The sequence below is a fragment of the Acipenser ruthenus genome, chromosome 25 (assembly GCF_902713425.1).
Source record: "Acipenser ruthenus chromosome 25, fAciRut3.2 maternal haplotype, whole genome shotgun sequence".
Classification (NCBI taxonomy): Eukaryota; Metazoa; Chordata; class Actinopteri; order Acipenseriformes; family Acipenseridae; genus Acipenser; species Acipenser ruthenus.
In genome coordinates, this window is record NC_081213.1 from 6118963 (window position 1) to 6146218 (window position 27256).

Consider the following 27256-nt stretch of genomic DNA (forward strand, 5'->3'; position numbering starts at 1 on the left):
TTGGGACATTTATGGCTTTAAAAACATGACAGTAAAGTGCTTATATTTTATTTTTTGTTTGTATTTTTTTTTAAGGCTACAGTTTAACATTTAAAAGGTGGACACTCATTTCCAAAAAGTTTGGGGAGACATTTTAATCATGCTTATCCTGCAGGAATCAAACGTTTCTTTTTCTCCCTTCAGATTTGTGATAGACTGCCATAGGGATTTGCTTGTACATAAAGGCCTAAAGCTAGTGCTTTATTCTCAATGGTTTAAAGAGATGGGGGGCGGGGGGGTTCCAGTTATGAAAGAAAAAAAAAACACAGTTTTTTTGTATTCGGAATTAACGGAAAATTGTATGTTTTAGCATTTGTAGAAGTAGGTTAATTGTGTTTTTTAAACTGTTCTAACTTCAAACCTTTTTGCAAATCTGCCCAAGAGAATTTGGTTTGGCTAAACCATAAGAGACGTGGCAATCTGTTCTTTGATGTGATTGTATTTATAACTTGTTCTTGTTACATTTCAATAAAACTAAAAAGTACATCATTCAATAATCGGCTATTTCTATGAAATATTTAATTCAATTGTGACTTCTGAAAGGACCTTGTTTGAATGAAAAATTGTATGTGACTGCTATAATCAAACAATGCTTTAAAAGAAGAACAAATATTGAAAACAAATGTTTTAAATAATAATGGCAAAAATGAAGTAGTAATTGTTTTTAAGACACCAAATTATTAGAAGGGCAGTTCATTTTGGTTTTATTGTGTCTCTTTAAATCAGCCATTTTCCAAAAAAAAAAAAAAAGTTTATTTAACTGAAATTATGGAGATAAAAGGCCCAATGCCATCATCCATGTCATTAAAACTAGATGGGGTAAACCTTCCCAAACTTGAAATTTATATCTGACAAAAGTTTAACCCTCTGATTGCCAGTGTAATTTTATAATTTTATATTCTATGTATTGTGCTGGAGAATAGACAAACGCAGAGCAAGTAAAATTAAATCTTAAATTGATAGCTCTGAAAATCTAGCAAGAAACTGTTTATTGGGATCTTTATGCAGAATAAGTTTATTTATTGAAAACAGTGATTTTTAGCTTATTGAGATAGAACATTTGATGAAAGACGAGCAGGTACCCAAAACAATGGGTACATCTAGTGGGCAATACAGACAAGTTTGCAGGATTTTGGATTACACACTCCTGGGAAACCAAAGGGTTAAACTTCCTAGAGATAAAGCATGTCTTTACAAACAGAAATGAAATGCATATCCGCTTTTAAGATTTTTTTTTTCTTTTAATATTTGTTTTATCATCTTTTCTCTCCTGGTGGACCTTTTGGTTTATTTTGTTTTCTTTTTAAACTTTTGTTCGGTTTTTTAAGTTTCTCCTTTTATTCCAAATTACCCAGGTGAAGAAGCGGCATCTCCAGCGATAGAGTGAGGAACACATCACAGCTGTGTTCTTCATGAAGGGTGAGCTTGGTTTCAACTCTTCACGACTAACTGGAGGGGTTTCTTCCTCTGGGGTTTATGGCACTGCTTTCATTTTTTGGATGTTTTGCTCAGTACAAGGATTGAAATTCCTATATTGTGAGGAAAGCTGGACCACCAGCTTTCCAAATATGGGTATCCATCACTTTCCCAGTATGTCTGTGACTAGTGTTTATGGCAAGTTGACCAAACTGCCATAAAGAAAAATAATCAGAAGTACTTGGTCAGTTTTTGATATAGCCAGGCTAATGGGCATTTCAATCCTTCAATCAGTTTAAGATACAGTACAGGGTAGACAACAAGCAACAGAGAGTTTTATTTACTGAGCAAAACATCAAGAACAGTTCAGTCCTCAGATGAAGACTTCAGTTGTGAAGCATCCCCAAACAGTATAAAAACCTTATTTAAAACAAAAGGTTATTATAGCGTGGCAGGCAAGTACAGCTGTAAGCCTTCGTACATTTGGTGCACGCACTGCCTAATATATTTATATTTGGGCGCAGAATTGCGGATGGATGTCTTGAAGGGAATCCGTGACCCTCGGACACAAATAGCAGGCTGGCGCAAATTTTGTCAAATAGTCACGTCTGCAGGAGACGGTGCTCTCAACTGCAACATGTTGTTAAGGTTGGCCCTAAGCACAACTGTTAACACATTGTAGTCCACTTAAGTCTGTTAAATGTGTTTGCAGATTTCTATTGGATGTATTAAAAAAAACGTTCCCCAAGTCCTGCAGTCAGGACCATCGCGCTTGATACCCTGGGAGGGCAAACTTCAAGGTTAAACAACAAAGAACATGCATTTCTTCCAGTTTGTTTGGCAGCAATCCACTGTGTTCTGTTGTTACTGGTAAAAAGGATTCTCCCAGCCTGAGAAGATTGATTCAGCACTGAGTTGAGCCTCATGGCTCTTCTTTTACATTTCTTAAATCTGAGGACTAACCAGTTCCATGTATTTGCTGGTACAATTGGCACCAAACCTGTGCATTACACACTTGGACGCACAACCCGATTGATCATTGATCATGATCGGGCACCGGCTATTGTATAGGGTGGATATGCCAATACATGTAAAAGTTATATATTTATTTTATTTATATTGTGATTATATAATCTAGCTAGATAAATAATATTTTGTTGATCTAATTTATAGTATGGTGAGCAAGATAATGTGTCTACTGTCATGATTCATCACTGTTTATGTAATTTAGAATAGACCCACATTTGAATTACTTGCTCTATTATTCTGTTATAGTATATGCTTATTTTGCATGTTTTATAATTTTAGCAGTAACGTCTTTAAAGTGTTCATAAACAAACAAAAAAAAAAAAACTTTTACCAAATTTTGTAATCTCCCATACTGTGGAGTGCATTATTTCATTATTTGTAAGTACTTCTTGGATGGAATATATTGTCAGTCAGGATTCCAGACAGGGTTTTTTCTCTGTGCAGGTAATGTCCTGTGAGGTAGATCCATTCTGTAATACTAAAGTCAAGTTTTAGTTTTTGCCCTTTTTAATGACTTTCTTCAAGTAAACACAGTGTGAAGCATGAGGGCCCCAGTAAATATAAAAACCTGTGCCTGGGCAATATAATCCTTTATGAATACAACTTTTTTTATATCAACTACCCATGCTAACTAAATTCCTATACTAAAGCTGGCTTATCCGGAACGTGTCTACAGAGGTAGACTTTTCTTCATAAAATAACAATTAAATAAATGCCAGCTGTGAGGACAAACTTGGGTATCGTTCTAAAACCCATAATGAAACAAGTTCTTTATTCTCTGGCTATTCAAATTCTTCGAAAACTCTGACCAGAACCTATTTGCATACATATTTCTATCAAACAGCTATTAGCCTGTTTTTAATTATATAAACATGCAATATTAAAGGTTAATACTAGCCATTCTTCTGTCATATTTCAACCAAAATGATTCTCTATAAAGATCTGGTGATACAAATAGATCACAGTAAAGGTCAAGTTTACAGATTCATTATTTTCTACATAGGACTTGGCATGATTCATTTTAAACCCCTTTTATCTGTATGGGAATGTGAAAAACTTGGTGCTAGTCATATTGGTACAGAAAAAAAACAAAACAAAAGAACAATGTAGATGGTGAGAATTTTTTATTGAACCAGCATATATCATAAATTCAAGTGTGTCACATGAATAGACCTGTTTTGAAAGCTTGTGTTTTGAACTTGTATATTGGTCCAATGGTTACCAGCATTTAAAAAAAAAAAAAATTGGCAAAGTATTAAATGTTTTGCAGTTCAGACATGCTCCCACCCAACAATAACTTTATTACGAGATGGAATAGAAAGCTCTTTATGAATATACTTCAGTTAAACTGACTTCCCCTTGAGGTCTTTGCTTGCTTGGGACGGTCAGTGACCATTGGGCTGCCAGCACAAGCCCCTGTTTAACAACCACTGATAGGTGGTAAGAAATCTCTAAATGTTTAGTTCACCTCTAGGATTCGGGCTGTTACATGATAAAAAATAAACTCACAGTACATGCAGAGTGTCAAAACATTACTGCAAAAGTGTTTGTCCTGCTAGCCCAGACACATAAAAATAACCACATTAAAGAATAAAAAACAACATCTCACCTTATTGCAAGAAAATGTACTATTCAAAAGGATTTGCAAGAATTGGATTGGAAAGAAACGCTATATTTCTTAAATAAACAACTAAACCTTCAATGCTTTTGAAGATTTTAGCTATAATATTTGTTTTTTTCCCCCCCTATTTATCAGTCAGTCTTGCTCACATATATATTGCTATTACTTAGTCCATACATGCTTTACAAATCCGTATTTTTCAATTACATCCTTTTTAATGCAGGTCCAGTACAGTCTTTTATTTTTGCAAGTGAATACTGTGAATAGGTGAATAAACCCGAGCTGTGGTGCTTGCACAGACCTTTAGTGAATCTAAACTGAGGGTTTATGTGTTTTGAAAAGGTAAGTGTCAACATTTTTTATCCTGTAACAGATGAAAGTGTTTTCCTCTTTGGTTTAATTATTGTTTAGTTAGTCCAATAAAAGGTGTCGCATCTCCTTCTCTTTTTCTATCCTCTTTGGTTATCAATCGCACATCTGTCCTGGCTCAAACCTACCAGCAGTTCTCATCATTGTTGATCTTTTTATTTTTAAGTTTACCCCTGTGTTGGTTAGTAATATGGTTTTGTAACATACATAGAGGGATAACCATGTAATATTTTAATGTTTTTTGTGCATGGAAAATAGCTTGTTTGAATTGTGATGGCCATTTTTATTTCCCTGTTGTGCATTACTATAATCTATTTACTGGGCTATTCCCCGACAGTTGTTGCTGCTATGTAGTGTAGTGTGGTCAGCCTTCCAGGTATACATTATATAAACCAGTATGTATCAATCTTTATCTTGTCAGTCACCAGCAATTGCAACAGATTCGGTTCAGTTTGATAATCACCAAATGCTAACCAAATACTGGGTTTGCTGTAATTTGGCCCTTGTCTGAAAAACTAAACAGAATCTATTCTCATGTTATAAATAGATTAACTCCATGTGCATACATGATTTAAGACTTTGCTGAATCCATTAAAGAGCTGGCATGTGCACGCACATTTTAAAAGTCATATATTTTTTCTTTAAAAATTGAAAATGGATTTGTATTCATTCAGTCCCTGATGTTACATCGCTATGAGAAATAATCTTATACTCTTCAGAGTATTGAATACGTATAGTGCAGATTGTCACTAAAAAGGTTGCTTGTAAGTAGTTTAAAAAAAACAGTTGTGCAGTAAACACATTGCACTGATAATACCAATCTAAATTGAGGTAGACCAATACTTTAAAAACAGCAAACTTAAGTGGTACTGGGTTCAATACTGTGGAAGATGGAATTAATTGAAATGTATTTTCTTCTACAACAGGTATTGGAATACAAACAGGCATTTTCACTGCAATTTTTCTTAATTTATACATTGGAATGCATATTTTCATTAAAACCTGTTATTGTTGGAAAACTATAAAAAAATAAAATAATAATTGCCCTCCCATTTTTGTCAATTGGCAGAACCCAGCTTGAAAAAAAGCAAAACAATCTTGGACCTGTTTGATCACTCATGTACTGTACTCACATACATTGTTTACAGACCATATGCTGGGTGCTTTTTCATACATATTTCATCAAATTTTACATGATGACATAAAAAGAATCCTGAACATAAAGTGCCCTCAATTTCTTACCCCGTCAAGTAAGCATGTCACAGACATTTAATTTGATCATTTTCAGTAGAAGACATCAAAACTTAGAGTACAATGTCGAGACTGTTCCAAGTAATACTAATATTATGACAAGTGCCATATTCCTAATTTCAGTAACGGATCCTGTATTAGAATGGGAAATGATGTCCATAGAAAATTCCCTAGTGTTTCATTGTACAGTAAAATTGGCAAGTTCAAACCGGCAGCCCTTCAGATGTTGACATAAAAGATTGACCAAATCCAGTTCCTTGTATGACTCGCATCCAAGAACCTCGAGAAACATAAATTCAGTCACTGCCTGGTTTCTGTTTGTTAATGAAATGCAGAAACAGTTCGACCGCAGTGAGAAAAAAAAAACAAACAAAACATTTTATTGTTTGACTGGTCAAGACAAATTCTGAGTGATGTAATCTACGTATATACTGAAAGCAGAAAAAATGATCCAATATAGTTTAAATGCTTTGACACAGAAATCCACGTGCTGTTTCCAGCTCTCCTGGTTTACAACAAAAAAATCCAGCAAAAAAGAAAAATCTGATTTTCAGATGACTTCCAAGAAAGATGTAAGTAAGTAATTTTTGTGTTTTAACTACTTCCTTTTGTCACCTGACTATCTATCAGGGAAGCGTGCTTGAAGCTGCCCTGCCCTGACCTGACATGTCATGATGTCGGCTTGCTAGGTGGGGTCTGTGATGAAGACAGACTATGGACACCAGGGTAAGAATGGATTTTGAATGTCTTTTTTTTCCCCTTGCCAAGGTATACTTATTAATTTAAGTAAACACAAACAAATAATTTGGCATTTTTATGCTTCAAATTCCAATTCTATCAAAAATGATAAAGGAATATTATATATAGGGATTGTATAGGGTGGTACAAGATGATATCCACTTCACGAGGGGTCAGAGTTCGCCAGCCGCTCTGTCCAGCACTTCATGAAAATCAGCTTGTATCTTACATAGCACCCTATACTATATTCTTATATATACAGTAGTTAAATAAGAATGTAACAAAGTATCATTTTTGAATGTACATTGTACATGAAAACTACAGCAATGGTTAAATATAGACTAAATATGTTTCAATCAAACATTACGAACATTGGCCGCAGACTTGTCTTCAAGGCACGCTTGAAAAGAAAATACAAACCAACTAGGACATTTCATGTTGATGTAAGAGATAGCACAGTTAAATAAAGTAATTTACCTCACTTGCACAGTAGGCTATAATTAGGGCTTGAGGTTTTCAGGTTTTATTTTTGATCACATGATGTCCCTTTAAACTTATTTTGAGCCGATTCTGTTTTTCCTCATTAAACTCAGAAAAAGCTGTTAATTACAAAACAATTGTCTTGATATATTTTCTTGTCAACATAAAATACCCAGTACAGAGTGTATTCACCCATGATTTGTAACAAAGAAAAAATATGCAGTTGTCTCTGGCCAAGAGAACACCCCTGGGGAAGCAAGCGAAGTGTCCTCTGAGCCGAACTGTTCTCTAAGACAGAGATGGCCACCGGACACAATATGCCAAGGCCAGTCACGATATCAATTAATAAATACAAATGTATTTGTCACTTATGCCATGACGCACGTGCATCAACATATGACAGGAACAGAATAAGTAAGAGATAAACAATAGGCAAGCGTCTGTTAATAAACTATAATAATAAACTGACAAACTAACAGAAATAAACTAACTGACAAACTAAATTAACAAAGCACTCCTACAGACAGTAAAAATGCAGCAGTGGCTATAACAGGAATTATGAAGAGGAGAATTCATTTTTATAACAATCGTTATAAGCAGCATCCCTACACATGTTAAAAATGCAGCAGCAGCTCCAGATTACTCTTGCGATGACAAGTCAGTTTTGAAAAGATTGAATAAACCATTTGAATTTGAGTTTTATGATGATGAGTTATTGGGTTGCAAAACAAAATCGCTATCGGTGCCAAAAGGGTGTTCTTTTAAGCGACGTTCCAAAGTTTACAATGGGAAAATTCAGTTTCACCACAAGGTTGTTCCCTAAGCTGAAGTGTTGTCTTCACAGCCACTTTTGCAGAAACCTATCATCAAAGCTGTTTACAACCAGTTGATAATGCACTCCTAAAATCCATATTAGTTACAATACAATAAATAAACAGTGCTTAAGAGACCTTTATATTATAAGCTGTTTTCCTACCAAGGCAAATCACAGCAGTGTGCTCTTGCAAACAGTTATACTCATAGATCTATTTATAGCCAGTGGGTGGGTGTTTCAGTCTGCTGTAACAGTCTACTGTTGGGCATGTTTCGTTCCCCTGCCGTTACGAAGGTGTGTTCAGATTTGCAAATCAATCCAACAAGAAAATATATATTTAAGGTATGTGCAAAGCAAGCTTGTGCACCCAAATTAACTAGTTGTTTGGTTCTAGGGGCACATGAGGAGCAATTTTGGCCTACACAAAAAGCAAGTCAAGTTGAATTGCTTTCAGGAGCAATCTATAGCCAAAAACACAGTCGCACGCACGCACGCACACATACACACACAAACACTATTGCTTGGTTGCCAGGGTAAAGCCCGGAAGTGTCTTCTGAGCGAAAATTCAGGCTTGGCAAATCTAAGACACATTTGCTTCTGATAGAGTACCAGGCTGATGTAGATCATCCAGTTTCAGACTGTCTTGTCAGTGTCACATATGATCCTGAGTTACGGGCTGCTGGCCCACACAGCATTGATCAAACGGTTTCCTGGACGTGCTAGACATTGACATCTGGTATGACTGTTAACAAGGAGCACAGCTTCTCAAGGCTAGTCTTAGTTGTATAACATGCTAAATATTTATAATAAATAAACCAATGCAACTCAAGCTGTTGCATAAATAAGCTTCTGTAATACAGTGCACATTTAGAGGAGTACAACAGTCATTACCTTACAGTAGATACCCTCACACTGTATCTTCTGCTTAGTTTGAAGCAGCAGGAACACTCGACTTGTCAGCTGTCGCTGTAAATGATCTTGTTATGAACAAACCTGTCATGTATGAAATACAGTGTATCCATGTCGCTTTAACAAAGCTGATTTACAGAAGCCATATTATAGGCTTGCATGTGAAGCATAATACATGTCTGTGGTACCAAGTCCTGCCTCTTTGGTAAAATAATTTGAGAGACATTGCGGTCATGGTATTTGACGTCTCAGCCCACAGCTCAGTAACCCAGAGCAGATGACCAGCATTTAATGCAATGCAGCAATCACGTTCGACAGCAACAAAACAGACCTGAGGTGTATTCAGTTGATCTCAACAGTGACACTGTTTATATCATTACAATAGGATCCTTGGTCTACCAAGGTTAAGCAAACCAACATCTTTAACTGCATTTGAGGCTCTCCTTTTGTCTTTTAAAAGTATGCAATAAGCCAGGGAGGGTTCTTGATTAATTTGGATCTACCACTGCTTTTTAACCCTTTCTGCTTTGTCAGAGACATTTGACATCACCAAGCGGAATACAGTATAAACGAATGGATATGAATCAACTTATGATCCAGTTCAGAGCATGCCTCTTGATGGATCTGCAGAGCAGCCCATAGAAATGGCTGCTGATGGCTGTGCTAGTATAAAACAGTCAGTAGTCTGTCTGTTGAGCTAAATGAATAGATCCCCCACTGATAGTTCAGGTATTTTCTAGCTGTCCGTGATGTATATAGGTTTCTATGAAAAGAGGCTAGTTTAATTGCTTTCAGGAGCTACTAGGTATTGAAATGCATGTCTGGGGAAAACAGGATATTTGAGAAAGTGTACCATAATATACGTATATCCTTCTGTACAGCTAAACAGATTTAATTATTACCATTTAGCAAAGCTTCCCTTCCCATGCATAGCAGAAGAGCGGGACAGCATGGTGTGCTGACGGTGCTGCCCCCTTGTGGTGGTACTCTTCCATGACCTTTGGGGAATATGCTGATTGTTGCTGACATCTCTGACAGGTGGGCTCAAAATATTTCTTTATTTTTTTTCCATGTCTTTATTTATTATTTACTTTCTTGATTCCACATCTTTTAGACACAATAGTTTATATTGTTTTAGTGCAATAAATGTAAAGAAATCTGTGTACATGGCAACTAAAATGTATTTCAAATCCAGGTGTGGAACAGAAGCACATTTTTAGAACACTCCTGACAGTAACAACAACTTATTACTAATTGTAATTCCGTAACAATAACAAACTGAATTCAATATAGAAATGAAGTTTATTTGAAATGCAAAATTATATATATGGATTAAATATCCTAAATTAACTTAATGCATTATACTTTATAGATATTCACTGGGGATATTTTATTCAAGAAAACTGAAAGTGAAAAAAAAATAATAATAAAAAAACTGGGTTTAATGGTCTTATAGGTATATAAAGTCATAGCTTTGTAGCAGCTCTGGTAGTTACTTAACCCAGCAAAGTAATTTTGTTAAACGTCTTTAAGGTTTTTCAGGTATAAATAAAGTGTGTTTGTTTCAAACAAGTCTGGACTTTTTATTTAATCTTAATTCCATTTGTGATTTTTTTTTTGTAAGTGTATGTGTTTTATTGTGATGTGTCAAAATGTGTACAGGCAGAGGATATGGGTGAATGCAGTGGTTGCTTACAGGCAGTGGGGCCTATTTAAATGATTTAAACAACGTAGGATGCAAATACTGCTTCTGAAGGAGGTTCATGATAGGTAGGTGTTTGAGGCTGGTGGCAGTCACAGTTTTCTTTTTACACAGCTTATCCAATTCTTTACCACACGTTATTGCAATGGCAGAAAGGGTAGCATTTAAAGCAGTGGTGTATGCACTTGTATTAACAAAAATAATATAAATTAAAATACAAAACAATGGTCACCCAAAAGATGTGCCATCACACTTAGAACACCAAACCCACAACCTGCAGGGTTTTTTTTTGTGTGTGTATTGTTAAAAGTTGATGTTACAGCATCTCATTGTGGATATTTTGGGGGGTGTCGTGCATTTATAGCTATCGTTTCCACTGTGTTATTATCTTGATGTAGAAAAATAAAAAGCTGTTTCTAAAAACATAATACTCCCTAAAGCAGAATAATACATGCCAAAAAGGAACGCATAAACAAGCAGTGTGAAGCCAAATAAATAAATAAAAACTGTGGAATAAAATGTGCAATTGTTACTATTTAAAATGGATTTTTTTTTTTTTACTAATCGTATTTTTTTTTAAGTGTTCTTGCAATTTGCTGCATTGGTGATTATGTAAAGACAATACTATGCTGTAGGAATATTTTATGGGTTTTAGAGCACTTTGGTTGTGAGGGTGGTATTTAGGAGAAGAAGCATTCTGCATTGTGTCTGCAGTTTCTTTCAAACAAATGACAGTACAACATAAATCCAACACTGCACTGTAAATGTGTCAAGTGCATTATATCATAGTAACATTTTCCTTCCTTTTCTTATTGGAAACAAGGCAAGTGTAATTACTTTCAGCCTAGCAGAAACATGGCTGGCCTGCTGATGATGCTGTGGCAGAAACAAACCACTAGAGGGCACTACAAAACTATTCAACCAGAAACAGTGTAGCTGCATACAGAGTACCATACGCATTTGAGAACATGAGTTGGGGCAACATGTATTTCTTTTTATAAAAATGCATCAAATGTAAGAGTAGTGGAAGTTCAAAATGGAAGTGGCCTCTTATAACTAAATCAGAACAGCGCCATAAGGCAGCCCAGCGCTAAAAACACCAGCTCTTTTCAAGTGAAAGATGTGAAAAGCGGATTTTTTTTTTTTTTTTTTTTTTTTTTTTTTTTTTTTACTGAGCCTCCCCTTGGATGAGTCTTACAAGTATTAAACGGAGACTTATTTGTGTGGAAAGACGGCAGTGACTAGGGATACAAACTTCTAGTGTTTCCAGTACATAAGAATAAAATAAAAAATAAAACAGCACATTTTAGGTTCAGTTGAGGTCATGTGGTTGCTGTGTGATAAAAAAGCACACTGAGATATTGTTGCCATATTTGGTACACAGCTGTATTCTATAATTGAAGTTCCATTACAGGTGATGTCCAGTAAACTAACTTGCTCTAATGCATGGTTTTAACCTCTGGTAATATAAATGATACGCACTTTGAGATGATGTCTTCACATTTGGTACACACCTGTATTTTATTTATACTTACACTTTTAATTTTGTCGTAGAATGGTTTAACAGCAGTGTAGTCACTTATTAGTATTGACTGAGCAGTATGTTTGCTGAGTGACTACATTTTTTCTTTAAAAAAAAAAAAAAAATCCTTTGCCATATATGGTAATGCTGATTTTTGCAAGCTCTTTGGCAATGCTTACTGTATGTCAGCGACTGCATTTATGTTAAGTATTATACAGAAATTTGACTTATACATGAAATACTGAAACAGTGAACAAATGGCGCTTGTGAGGGAGCCTATGGAGCCTAACTATTTCTTGTGCTAGGTAAGCAAAAGGTAAAGCAGATGCTTTTCAAACCAAGCAGTGCACATGTGATTAAATGAAATGCCCCTGATTATTTGGAGAAATTGACTGGAAAACGGAATCATTGGAAAAATACACTTCCTGATGAGAAGAGGAGGCGCCCTGGGGCCACTCTCCATCATAAATACAACATCCCATTGTGATTGTTAGCATGTTACAATAAGTGCTGCCAGGATCTGCTATCATTATAATGATTCGTACTGAGAGGGCCGCCTGCAGAAAAGTGACTTATCTGCACAGACAAACCAGACTATTCAATTAGATTTCCAGCAGGACAACAGATCTCAAACAATTGATATTTATTCCAAATGCATTCCCCTTCCATAAAAGCACTGCAGTATCTGTATGCAATGGCTTTGCAATAGTACTGCAGGGTACCCAGAATACATTTACAAGTATGGTTTTGCACAGCAGTACTACTGTACTGTAAATGCAATTGTTGTGTGCAAAATACTGCATTACACTGCAGTTTATATTACAGATAACAGGGTTGAAGTACTGTTCTATTTGCTGTAAAGGTCTGAAGTGTTAAAGTAAACATGAGTTTTTATTTAAAAACATGATATCCAGTAGATAACTTTAAAGAAGTCTTTGTAGGCATTGCTTTCAAACAGACTTCCTTCCTTGGTCATTTCTCTATTGATGATTATTATTATTATTTGTTTAGCAGACATGCTCCTTCCTGTATCGATTGACATGCTTTCAGCCAGTAACATGCTTTGACCCCAAAGACTGCTGAGGTGAGTATGACCTAGGAAGTGCAACAGATTTCCTCAAGAACAAGGCATGGAAACTGAGAACATTCTTTAACCGAATGCAGGACCAGATGTCCTGTTATAACGTGTTTCTTTCAAAAGTGCACATTTGAGACTTGAGACTTTCATTCGCTATACAATCACTTTAATATAGGGACCATTGTGTATCCAGGTTCTGAAAATCAAACATCTAACTGCATCTGTTGTCGATTTATGTTTACGCCAACATTGATCACAGTAATCTTTTATCACACACAGACAAGATAGTTTTCAGTGCGCAGGTGGGTACTTCATTTCGTCGAAACATCAGTTGTGTATTCTGATACTTTCCCTTGTGATTCGGTGTAAAAGCCTGTATCTCAAAGTCAACTATCTACAAGGTTTTGTGATATTACAGACAGGAAATTGGTGCCAGTTTTCAAAGGAATAAAAACTGCTCTGATACTTCATTCACAAAGAAAATATTTCCCTCCCTGTCGGTCCTCTGTGAGTCCAGCATTAATAGTTCTGTATAGACATGATCCTACAGGTTTTCATTGCTACACCTGAGAATACATCTTCTCTTTATCACACTGGAATCTGCAATAAAGGGCTTGCACCAAGTTCTTTTCACTTGTGCTCTGGTCCAGATTCAAATCCCAACCTCCACATTTGAAAATAATGAAAGGCTACCAACTCAGCCTGTAGCGCCACCTGGCCTCACTCAAAGAGAACTTCACCTACTTCACTTGGAAATTACTTTGAAGCATTAGCTGCAGAGGGTAATTATCTCTAATGGTGGAAGCAGTCATGTTCGTCCGTACATCTGTATGTGTGTCACACTAACATATTGCATATATCCAGCTGTCATGAAAATACAAATGAAATTGCCTCGCTTGCAATGCTTATTATATGAGACAGATCAGAACCCTGGTAAATCACTCAAAACAGTTACCAGATTTATATAAATCCCATATCCATGACTCAACCAATTACTCAGAGGAAGCTGACAACAGGAACACAGGTATAAGATTTTATCCTAAGAAGACCATCAAAAACAACAGTGACTCTTATAGGTATTCCACCATGGTACAAATGAGATTAGTCTTGCAAACTGATGCACAAGATTGTGAAAAAACAAACAAACATTGAAATGTCTGCATAACAGAATACATGTTGTTCCCTTTTCCTTTGAAACAGCCTTCTTTGTTAGGTCAAGTGTTCAAGGACCTGAATATAACTGAAGCTGTCACGCAAATATCTTTTAATCACATTTGTGAAAGCTAATTTCGTTATCTGATAAAGATTATAGGAAAGTTCATTCCAGGGAGAAAGGCTTTTCATACGAAATGCAGAGGACTAGATGGCACAGCAACCAGCATCTCGGGTTTTTCTCCCTTGGAGACCTTGGTTCGAATCGAACCAGACTGAATGGAAGCACTGCAGTAAACTTGCAGGTTTGGGAAATCAGATTTTGGGTGAAGTTGCTTCTGCAATCAGCAGCAAACAGAGGAGTTTTCTAGAGGTTTAAATAAGTTCAACCCCCCCATCCCCACCCCTCGAATCTTAGCATAGGAGTATGAGGTTGTTTTTTTTTTCTGCAGCTGAAAGCCGAGGCACGTAAAGAATTTGTTTCAATTAATGTAAAACTGACAAAGCAACACTGCAGTGTCTGTGGTTAATGCACTGTGAATTTCTGCTTATTATCAATAAGATGCGTACAAATTTCATAATTTCTAATGAAACGATGATAGATTGTACTTTCAAAAAGACCTGTCAGTTCTGTTCAGTTCAGTTGAAAAGTGCGTTTAAGAATTCATAAACTTGATAACAGAAATGATGTCTAACTGTCAAACAAATCTATACAGATCTCTGTTCTTGCACAGTGTGAGCAGTGGTGACTCTTATTGCTGTACCACAGCACCACTTACTGACTCACATTTATTGTGATATCCTGAACAACTCTGCCTTGACTCATGAAATAAAAACTTGTAAAGTTATTTTTTCAGCAGTTCTAAATGTACCACTATTGAGTGTTTTATAGTTATGAACGAAATGGAAGTGCAAACAACTGCATTTTTGTGCAAGAAGCAACAACACTGAAGTCATTTATTATAAAATAAACTTCAACCAATTTATAACTTGTGGATGACCTGCTTTGATACATTTTAGACAAGGACAGATGTCCTTAGTACCTGAATAACTCACAGTCCCTCAGTCCTGGAACTAACACCGTTGCTGCATTCTATATGTCTCTAGGGCAGCTGTTGCTATCGCATGTGATTTAGCAGAGACTACAAGGTACTGTTTATTTTGGTTTATATAAATTTGGTAAATCAAGGACCATAGAACTTTGTTTTTCAGGTTAAATAGACCCTAAAAAGGTGTTTTTATTGTTAAAGTGTGGTATTATTTAAATCCACCACTATTTCCATAATTTAACAGACCCCATTAACTGCTATTGCTCATGAAGCCTAGTATTGCAGGTACGGCAATACCTATAGATTCCGATATTGTCAGCATAGGCTTACAAGTTCACATTTAAGACAGCAAGGCGTCAGCAAAGCTCCAGATATACTCCTCGCTATCCCCTGCTACTACTGTTGGCATTACATTTGGACCTGATAAAAAGAAAACTGGTTCAAGACCAGGCTCATGAAAGCCTATCAGACTGTATGCAATGCTAAAAGGAGGAAAAGTTTCCTTTTCTCAACTTAAGATGATCAGTTTGCAGTAAATCCATCTGATGTGCTTTAGAGCTTGCTAATCTGCTAGCACGCCGACTGAAACATTGCGCAGTTCCAAAACTGCTCTTATCTGACCTGTTTTCTTTATAGAGCAAGTCTGCATGGAGTGACAGAATAAAATAGTTTTCCTTCCTCTCCATTTTCCTTTTCATTTATTTAAGCGGTTTTGGTGTCCTCAGAGCCCAGACAGACGGGATTGATTGGTGTTACTCCTTCACTGCACTCATCAGTACTCTGGGATTGAAGAGCCCTTAAAAAAAACAACCTAAGCAAGCAGCCTACAGAACCCAGTACAGCCCTGTTCTCTGTGACTAATTCATTTTAGACAGCAAAGAACTCCAGATGCAACAGCATTTTATCATCCACCATTACAAAGAGGTGCAGACTTTTCTTCCAGCACTGGACTATCTGTATCAGAACTGGTAGTTTTGTTTAGAAATACTAAAAGAAACTTCAAAAATTAAATGACAAGCGTTTTGGCTAGAAGCCCTTAGGTGTGCTGATTTTGCATGTTTGAGACCATAACCTTGCAGTGGTGTGAATGGGGCTTGTTACAACAGGTCAAGAAGATAGAAACACATTTTTACCTGCTGGGTATCCATTAAGAAACCTCCAATGTATGCTAGCCACCAGCAGTTTCAGCAGAGAAAGGTGACCTAACCAAGTGCAGTCAATGACTAAACCATGGGGACGCTGTGAAGAAGCACCAAAGAGACCTTTAGCACTGTATTAAGTGCTGCATTGTATTAAAGTGAAGAGAAGCTGGAGCCAGAGCACAATCCCCAAGCCGTCTCTTCAGCGGTCACAGAAGAATTAACACTTAGAAGAATGATCTCTTCTTATATCAGCTAAAGTGGTGTTCTCTGAAAAGAAATCCTTGACTTACATTTCAACAAATAGTACAGGATATTGGAACGCTGTCAGAGAAAAAAAAAAAAATCTTGAAACTTATGCCATGATGGTACTCAGTACAGCAGGATCACACTTAATCCTTTTTCTCACAGAAACACCAAACAATGTTTTATATTAAAGGTTAAAGGTTAGATAAGCTCAAGCAGACACCAGAGGTTTTTTTTTTTTAAAGCAAAGTGAGAGCATGGGAAAGCATAGTAGTCACTGCAAACCCCATGGACGTATGGTAAAGCATATCAAAAAAAGCATGCATGCGCAAACGTTATCGTGCACATTAGCCCTGGTAATGTGCACGATAACATTAGATTAGATTTGCCCTCAATCCAAAGTATGACCTCAAGTGAAGTTAATGAAGTCCAGTCAGTCCCACGTGAGATGCAAATCTCATTCTTTCAATAGAGCAGCATAATGTGTTTTTGTCTTCAGACATACAAGGTGACCCTTTCCACTGTGGCACCACCTATAAGGCAGCATGGTCGTGGCTCCCATGTATCTGCTATCCCCCCAGCACTTTCATTCTCATTGTGAGGTGGAACACAAATCACACACCGTCTCCTAACTATAGCTCCCAACTATAGCTTTATACAGGGAGATAACTGTATCAAGTACAGCTGGATTTACATGATACCTTTTATTATCTGTTTCAATCAATGAATCCTATGATATAACAACATTGGTATACCCTGTACAGTCAGGTGACAAGTGTTCTTCCCTGGGCTTACACTAGATGGCAACATCATGATACATTATTGCTCCCTCTAGTGGACTCAAAGACTCATGGTGATGGTGTCGCTCGTCAGCGTGTTTCAGCGCCCTCTTGTGGTCACAGTTATTCATTTTTAAATTAAGGATGACATTGGTTGTCTATGTTCGCAGCATTCCTGAAAATCCACACCTCATTAATCAAATCAATCATTTTTAGAATGGGTTTGGTTCCAAAAATTATGATAATATTCAATAATGACCTCATGTAATACATAATTCAGAATAATAATTAAAAAAACAATATTGGGACCTTACTTGCTTACTAAATATCTGCATTTAGTTCATTATTTAGTTATGCAATCAATCAATTAAAAGTGCTTTTTTCCCCCTTCCCTTCACTACAAAATGCAAACATCAGATATATCATTAACCTCAGGTTACCTAACTGGGAGTATTGATGAGCATGCAATTAAAAGACATGCAACTGTTTTAAAAATTAAATAGAAGTACACAGGGGAATTCAAAGCAGAAATCCTGTCAAACCAATATTCTGTACAGTACATTTCTATTTGCTTGAAAAACACATTTTTTCTGGCATTCAATTTTTTTTACTTCTAGTGTTTCCCATTCTTGATACGACCTGTGGTGGCTTTATTAGAACAGAGGTAAGATCTGCATTATTAGAATGTAATAATGTATAGCCAAGCTACCATATTGTATAAAACACACTGACACCGCACGTTTGTTACAGTATTGAATCTCTATCTCGCCTCCCTTCTTCCCTGACCCTTTGCCTCCCCTTTCTTCCTCTTTGTCTTTCAAGGCTTGTTGTCTTTGTCGTCTGCCTTCAATAGCAGCTCGCACTTTGAGATACAGTTTCAGTCGCTGTCACTCTGGATTTTCTCTCACCCACTCACACTGAAAATCTCCTTACTGCCTCTGCACACTCCATTTTTCTGCCTCCGTTTCCTTCTCACTTTCATGCGGTCTTTTTCATTCTGTTTCTTTCTTCAAACTCCTTCAAGACCCATTCCTCGGCCCCTTGCCAGCATATTATTATTATTATTATTTATTTCTTAGCAGACGCCCTTATCCAGGGCGACTTACAATCGTAAGCAAATACATTTCAAGTGTTACAATACAAGTAATACAATAAGAGCAATAAGGGCTCTCGGATAAAAGGAGTGAACCCTTTATAGGAAGTTTAAAGGGGGGGTGGCCATTAAGGGGTTCTAGCTATAAAATAACTCCATAAATAGTACATGTGAATAGCATGCATTGGCAGCAAACTACAGCAAACATACTTTCAAAAATGATATATGGTATTAAAGAAAGTTCTTTTTGTATTCCTTATTTTCAGGCAGTCTTACACTTCCAGACCAAAACTACATGTGCACAATGGAACCACACTATTCCACTTTTCTGTCTGGCTGCCATTTGGGAACTGGGTGCTGCTTGTTAGTTGGCATTCTTTTTTTTAAGGCAGTTGCTTCCCAATTAACCTAATTCAAAGTTGGTTTCCTGCTACTCCAGTGGCTATGCTTTCTGCGTATTGGAGTCTTTGCCAGGGTGCTGGCCAAGTTGTCCCTTTGAAAATGCCCAGTGGTTATCTGAGTGTAATAAAGAGTGCCTCGTGTTTTTGGGAATGAAAAGTCGGTGGAGGAACCAGTCAAGGTACAATGTTATACATCCGCAAAAAACCTTGGGTATCCTGAACAGAGCGAACGACTCCTTCATCCCAAAACCCCTGCTCTGCCTCTTCAGTGGCATTTCCGTTCTGGCATTTCTGTACCCAGATGACCATTGGGCATGTGCAAATTACAACACTGATCTCTGTAGCGATGACAGCCCAGATGAACCAATCTTCACCAAGCAACTAACCCTACCTGCCGACTGTGAGCTGTTTCCTGTCCATGTGCTTACACATTGCTATACAAAACAATTCCCCCACCTACCTAGTGGGCTCTATTCACAAAGCACAGTTATTTAAAGATGTGCTCCTTCAAGACCTCAGGGTCTGTTGACGCGTGTTGTTGGCAGCTGAGTCATCCGGCGATCTGGGGATGCAGGATGATGTATGTGATCATCTACTCCAATGAAAAACAACAGCCCTGCTGAGGAAGCACAGCCAGCAGGGATTTTTTTCCATTAGCATTATTTCTGTGTTCCACAGCAAATTCAATCAAAGTTTCCTGAGGCAATAATAATTCATTCTATTAATGTCGACTGCCACTTCAGTGCTTCAGGTCTTCTGCAGTCCACTATTGGCCCTCAGCAGTCCTGGCAAACCTCTCCCCTACATGGGCACTTCAGTGGGTCTACTCCATCTAGAGCAGCTAGTACCGACTGTGCTTTACCACCAGCTCCTGCCCATCTCTGGTGGTTTGCTGTGACCACCATATGATCACAGCATATTAAGATGGTACCTCCCATTGTCATTCCTCCCTCTCCAGGCACTAGCTTACTCTGTAGTCTCCTGCAATACATTGATGGCCCTCTGCTGGTTCATGCCATTGGATAGATGACATTCTCCTCCAAGGATTACAATATTACAAAACTTAAATAAACCTACGAACTCCAACATACACCTTAGTTGTATATTACTAGTTCAGTAACATGAGTTAGATTTTTCTTGCTAGAAATAAATACAACTCTGTTAAACTCATGGAGAATAAGGCAGTATAAGTGTCACTAAGGGCCTTGTATACAAGTACATGCAATAATAATTGGTCAGATGAATTCATGTCAAATATATAAGATAATGGGATAGGACAGTATCCCATTACCTGAGGCAGTCTATTGATCTGAAGACCCCTCACTTCAATCCTGAACCGTCTGCTCAGTTTAATGCTGACCCAGCTCTTTCCAGCTAACACAACAGACAGCAGACCAGTTTCTAATTTAACCAATGAGATGTCAGGTAGCATTGTGCTTTAACCAACAAGATGTCAGGCAGCATTGTGCTTTAACCAATGAGATGTCAGGCAGCATTGTGCTTTAACCAACAAGATGTCAGGTAGCATTGTGCTTTAACCAATGAGATGTCAGGCAGCATTGTGTTTTGACCAATGATATGTCAGGCAGCATTGTGCTTTAACCAATGAGATGTCAGGCAGCATTGTGCTTTGGACAGTTCCTGGTGCAATAGGGTTAACCCAAATAGATTTAGGTTTAATGGGAGACCCGTCTCTATGAGTGGCAACCCTCTTCGCAAGGACAAAGCTAATAAACTGCAATATCACATGGTGGTTTATTTAAGCATTAATGTCTGACGCAGCGGTAATAGATCATTGAATACAGCTACAGTTAAGCGTCCTGAGCCGAAAGCAAGGGCACTTAACGAAAGGCAAGGTGCTGACCATGGCAGAGGATGTCAATGAAGACATATTTGATGTTTTTTTAAGCTATATTTTGGACTGGATCATATAGGTTGCCTGCAATGTATGTTACCATTTAAAATGAGTTTGAAGATTTTATAGTCTGTCAGGATTTGGATAATGCTCTATTTGTAATCTGATTGACTGAGGCCCATATTATAATTTAAATTCAAGTGTGCTGCTCCCCCCTGAACTCTCATCATATTTCCGAGTCCAGTCCTTATTGTGCAACCATTTCATTATGGCTTTAATGTTGGCTTAACGTTTTTGAGTGCTTTAATAAATTATACAGGCTAATCCCCCATGGGGGGGCTAGCAATATGGTCTTGCAGCTGGCTAGGTGCTTTGAAATCTGATGTTTGGACCATATTCTCTAGTGAGGGAAAATGTTAAAAATGTAAAGTGCCCAACATCCATGTTCAGTTTTACACCATCATGATTCATCCTGGTTGAATTTTCACTAGATTCTTCCACAGTTTGGCCTTCTGTGTACTCAGAAATCAGACATGGCTTCTCATTTTGCTTATGTTTTTCAGCTTTCTTTCCTTCTTAAAGCTTTCTTCCCACTCTGTCACTCGAATGTAAACTGAACAGCGTAAGAATGTTATATGCACAAATGTTTCTTTTTTTCTTTCATTTGTATTTTCATTTACTGATCAGGTATGCACTCTCTAACATTCATATTAACAGCATGTGCTTAAGCGGTGATAACTGTCTTAAATTTGTATAAATATTTGTAAAACTGTAAGAGGCACTGTCTTTTTAATCCTTATTCTTTCATGTAATTAGGGCCAGCATTTTTTTTAAAATAAATGGTTAATATTTTTAAAACAAAGATTTCTAATAAGCATGGTTTATATAGAATATCGTATGCAGTGCATTGCTATGTAAACTGATATCAGCCCCATGGGAGTGGCATGGTATTTTATGTTGCACTATATTTTGTTCAATAAAAGTAATTAAGCAGTAAAGCTGATCTTACAGCTAATCAGAACAAATTACAATTTGATTCAAGCCAATGGCTGTATCACATCAGCATCAGCATCAATACCACTGCTTTATGAGATCCTCTCGTCAGCACTTCAGAAGTGCTCACAAGAATACTGGGATGGAGTCAACTGTACATAATACATTGTCTTTTGGAGTTAATTCTGGATTTGCAAAAATGGGTCAGAAGCTTTTGAGATCAAGCCTGTAGACTTCAAAGCAGCAGACATCTGTGAGACGGTGTATTGATATTACCTTCAGGGAAGCTGGGAATGGGGGCCCCATTATCTAGAACCTTACCTTGGAAATGATTTCTTAAAGCTGTGGTACACGAGATACCATAACACCAGTAAGACTCATTGGCAGAAGCATTAACAGACCACAACATTACCAGCATGAGAACACAATGGATTTGGAACCAATATTTATACACCAGTGTGATTGGTCCATACCACGGCACTACCATCAGCATTTTAAAATATGAAAATCTTCCCACTCTGGTTGTATGTTGTATCAATACCACTTGCTATTGTAACAGTGTAGCAATTTTGTTTTTCCTGTAAAGTTTCCTAGAATGGAGAATAAAAACATGTAACTAAAAAAAACCCAAAACAAACAAGCGCTGGCAAGACAAGAATTACCGTATGCTACAACAAAATGAGCCTTAGGTGTACTTACAGAATGGCTGAAAAGGTCATGTTTAAAGCAACTGATAAAAAAGGTGGACAGGAGCCATTTGAAACTTTAAAAGAGAAGCCAGTGCATCCCGTATCAACCCTCAAGATATATGACATATATGACACCTGACATGTGAGATTAAATGAGATGCTTGAACAGAAGAGATGCTTTGAGGAGCTGCGTCTGACTCTGGTGTCCTCAGACAGATGGGCCGCTGCTAAAAGTCCTGCCCATGGGAAACGACTGAGCAGCCCTGACGCTTCTCTCGCTATCTGGCTGGGAGGCAGTTTTACCCCGCGGCTTTCCCCTACAGCAATGACACTGTTGGCTACCGGGGACCCTGAAATTCCTGTCAGTCATGGCTATGAAAAAAGAATAAAATTTCAAGCTTTTTTTTTTATTTTTATTGAAGGACCTTTTGAATAAGGACAAGTATGAGGATTAACATCCAGAACTGTAAAGAGAGGCCGTAGGCCAGGCTTGTTTTCACCTAAAGGATTATGATCCATAACAGCAGGGCACCACACAGCTCTGCCCGCTGTACCTGTATACATATTGAATCGATCATAGCTGACTGAATCTCAGCAATAAAGAATCCAAGATTTTCATAGTAGCAGAATGTTGGCAATAAATACAGGTAATAGCACTATGCTTGTCTGTAGGTGGGCATACTCGAATGTATTTAGAGTTTCCAGCATAGCTTAACATTTAGTACAATATTTTTTTGCACCGAAGGCAGGGAACCTTAACAGTCATTATTTCTCATTACTTACTGGCAAGTGTAATATGCAGCACAGATGGAGGACGATACATAAACCCAAACAGCAGAGTGATGGAGAGGACAATCACATAGTGAGATCCAGAGAGTCAAATAAGGCTGTTGGTTAATTCCCTTGTACACCGATTTCCATTACATGAGAGTAGATGTTAAAACTTCATGCTAATTTGAAATCGGCTCTCGCCAAGATAAGCACCAGCTAAGATGTAGCTTTAAAGTAAACTAATGTGATCCATCTGCGTCTCCATCCATTTGCGTTTCCTTCCATCTGATGATGTAGATATCCTTCTGCCTGGTGTTGATGGCTGAAGTGTAATGCTGGCTCCAGGGATCAGCTTATTTTGCCTCCCCAGCGCATCAGCACACACAACGGCTGCGATGCTGGCTTCGGGGATCAACCACAGTGCGTAGCCATAACTTCAAAATGCTTCTTCAGAATTCTAAGGTAAAACTATAAAAAGTGATCTCTTTAAAAAAAAAAAAAAAACTGAAGCAAGCAGAATAATTTGACTAAATAAGCAGTCTATTAACACTACAGTAAATGAGGTCTGGCAGTGTTCCGGCTTAAAATCAAAACACTTAACGTGTTACCAGATGCAAGCTATATTTTGCCAGTGCCCCTGGACATGTGATAATTTTTTATTTGCTGTCTGTCCACAAAGACAGAAACAAATAACATGTGCTTCACACACTTTAATCTAGTTTGGGCCATCTGAGAGTTTTCAAGTCAGGCTGCATTAGACAGTAGGGATAGCTTTTTTTCAGTGCATCCCCAATGCCTGCTTTTCATTATCTCACAACTGTGCAAATCAGCCGCCTTCAGCAGTTAATACAGGGAGAGTATTAGATTCACATTCGAAATGGCAGATTAGGCCCATAAAAAAGATAATTAAGAGCCTTTTAGCACAAAATGTTTCTGAAATTGTTAAAGCTGAGGAGACGGAGGCCATACCTTGATTTTCAAGCCTACACCACACTAATTTAAATAATTACTAAAGTTATCAAATGATCTTAATGGCACAACCGTGACAATGCAACTGTCCAACAGAGGTCTTACAAAATACAATGCGCTGTAGTCAGGACTTACACAGAAAGTAAAGCTTGGTTTCTCTACTCCAGAGGGTTGGCATTCCAGCTCCCGTTCTGGGAGATCAAGGCAGCATCACGGATGTCACTTGACCGCTTCAGCACCCTGGAGAGCGGCAGGGAAGCACCCTTGCTTGCAGGGCTCAGCACCACTGACGGGATATCCTAATAGAACAGCAACCGAGTGCGCATCAAGATATTGTAATGATGAGCAGAAACAGCAATGGGAAATGAGAAATGACATGCAGTAATAAGATTTTAAACATGTAATATGGGATGACAAAGCCGGGGGACTGGTTTGACCACCTGTGGTAGAGTAGGGTAGACCTGGGATAGTTGGCAGTGAAGCCAGGCCATGGGGGTTCACGTTTGAGGTGTCCCTTGAGGCATTGCGGATGCTACAGTATTTGTGGCATGCTTCGGGTTAATTGTTTTTCAGTTTAGGGATTGCATACTGAGTGAATAATATTCCCTTTTTAGTCGCCAGCTTAACCTAACTCCAACCCTAACCCTAACCCTAGCCCTAACTCTAATTCTATGCACTTTGAAGTATTCCTCCCATTTATTGAGTCAAACAAGGATGCTCTTAGTATCAGAATAAAAGCTATTCAAGTTTAAGGTAAGGTAACGCTATATTTTTCAGAAACCTGCTACTTACTCTTTAAAGCTAGGTGATAGTATTTGGTCCTGCAATTGCATCCTAGTAGCTGTACTGAATATGAGTCACAACTTCTTTAGAGGAAGTCTATTTACCAGCTGCAAGTGGATACACATAGATATACAACACCCTTACAGGCTGCACCACAGCTCCCCTGATAAACACTTTGTAGGATGAAAAGTGGGAATCCTGTTGTTCGTTGGAAGGGTTCAAGTTCAGATGCAACATGAATATCCTTAGAGACCAAGGATGAGTGACTCTTTTTGTAATGAGACCTGGTTTGTTTGAGTCAGGCCTCAGAGATAAACCATCAATAACATCCAAAGCACACAACATTTTAAGAAAAATGCTGCACCACAGTTAGGGTCCAGGTCCCAGTGTTAAATCACTAACTTTTTAAAGAAAAATGCTTTGATGGGGAGAGAGGTGTGTGTTATATCGATTTATTACTTTTTAACTTTTCAAAATGTATCATTTTAGTTGTTGGATATTGGTATATTTACACAGCAGTCCACTGATGACCTGTGCCACAAAACGTGTATAAAGCATGTTTGAAGCCTTGGACAGATTTAGGTCATGGATAATGTGCAATCACACCCACAAGCAGATGCCTTGAACCTCTTCAGCTTTTAATCACAAGCTTACAAAGTTCTTTTTAAAGCTTAACTTGACTTGAAGGAAGCCTGTTCCAAGTCATGTTTTTACTTGAAGGAGAGTTGTTGATAAGGAAGTGAATTGTAAGCCCAGTGTTTTATTTGAGACAGGAAACCTGTAAATGCTATGCGTCACAGGTGGTACGATCATATGTAAAGCTCTGTAAGGTTTCAAGCAGGAAATACACCTTTAAATATGACATGATTGAGAGGGAAAATCTATTTTTTCTTAGCTCCTGCCTTTTTTTGTTAAGGAGAGGAGCAGTTTTTAACTGAGAAAGTGTTTGTATATTTTTGAATCTTTAAAGTCTTCAATTTTAGTTCACTGTGCAATCGAATAGCACACAAATATAATTATAGACTGAAATAGAAATGCATATCCACACTCTCTTTATATATAAACCAGCCCTGCTTGACATCAGGGAGAATTTTCTTTTTACCTTTCTCTGTTTGAACAGTTTCACAAAAAATCTGACTTCAAACCTTCTTCCATGTTATCAGCTGTGAACAGACGTAAACCTATCTTGTTACTGCCTCAATAGGAAGGGAAATGCTAAACGCTCTATCTCAAGCTCACACTAGGACGTGAATCACCTTTGAAAAGAAAAAAAGGGGAAGTTAATGTAAGAAGTTTGGTTTAAAGGTTTTAAAAAAGGATAAAAGACTTTAATGAATACTCGAGCTGTAGTCTTTTTCAAAGCTTTTAGTATTTTAAACTAGATGAAAAAAGCAAACTTTGTTTCTCAAGAAACCCAGGTGAGAATGACAAAAAGAAATACAGTACAAATGTCCTTAGGCGAGCTCTATGTGCCATTGGTCTTTTACTGCAACACTTGCTTTAAACGTTAAAGAAAAGGAAGTTATTTTCAGCACAAAGTGTTCCTGAGCCCCCTGCAGTGTTTACAGAAACACATGACTTTACTTACTGTATCCCGTGTTGGCCATATCTCATCAATACATTTCTAAGTGTAATCCTCATTGTTTTGATACTCTTATTCACACATTATAGGTAACTCAACAAAGGAATTTGTTTTTTTTCAGATTTTATTCAGGAACATTTGCCAAGAGATTTCTTCTTCTAAACGTGGCAGTGTGTCAAATTCATGCTCCCTCTTGCAACAATGCTGGTGATCTGATTGAAATGAGAAGCGTGTTGTGGGGACATAAAACCAGCATTGTTGCAGAGGGCATCGTGATCTGGATACACTGCAATCTGTATAAGAGAAATTCTTTTTCTCTTGGTGTACACTCCTGATGTTGAGAAACCCCTCCAATCAAGGCTATGCTCAGTAAATACTACAGAAATCACAAGAGCATTTCTGAACGAGAGGAGGCAATTCAGAGCTATTTAAGCTTGTCCGATTGTTAGTAGCTGATTGATCTCAGAACTTGGTCAAGTTGGGTCTTAAAGGATCCAAGTGATTCTGCCTCAACAACACGACTATGCAGACCATTCCATGCTCCCACCAGCCACTGTGTGAAGAAGTGTCTCCTTTCCTCTGTCCGAAGTCAAGCTCTAATTAATTTCCAACTGTGTCCTCTGGTCCTGGTTTCTGTACTGCGCATAAAGTATTGGTTTGGGTTAACTATGTCAACTCCTTTTAAGATTTTAAAGACTTCAATAATGTCTAATACTTTTTTGTTCCAGGCTAAATAGATTCAGTTCTTTCAGACTGTCTTTGTAGCCTAGTCCTTTCAGCCCTGTGT

At 37.7% G+C, this 27256-nt stretch overlaps 1 protein-coding gene across 6 annotated transcripts in view; it reads left to right on the forward strand.

The window, feature by feature from the left end:
* The window catches only part of LOC117414188 (heterogeneous nuclear ribonucleoprotein R), a 28623-nt gene extending 12345 nt beyond the window's left edge, over positions 1–16278 (forward strand). The window contains exons 12-14 of one of the 6 annotated variants that reach the window (XR_009308814.1): positions 1395–9704; positions 12905–12974; positions 15877–16278. Coding sequence is in view for 2 of the 6 variants with exons in the window: in XM_058999306.1 (XP_058855289.1) it covers positions 1395–1426 (32 nt within the window). In the remaining 4 variants the exon portion in view is untranslated. Of the gene's footprint in view, positions 1–1394; positions 11497–12904; positions 14694–15876 lie in introns of those variants that run through there. The other 5 variants (XR_009308815.1, XR_009308812.1, XR_009308813.1 and 2 more) reach the window with 5 other exon arrangements.
* Positions 16279–27256: the final 10978 nt, after the last annotated feature.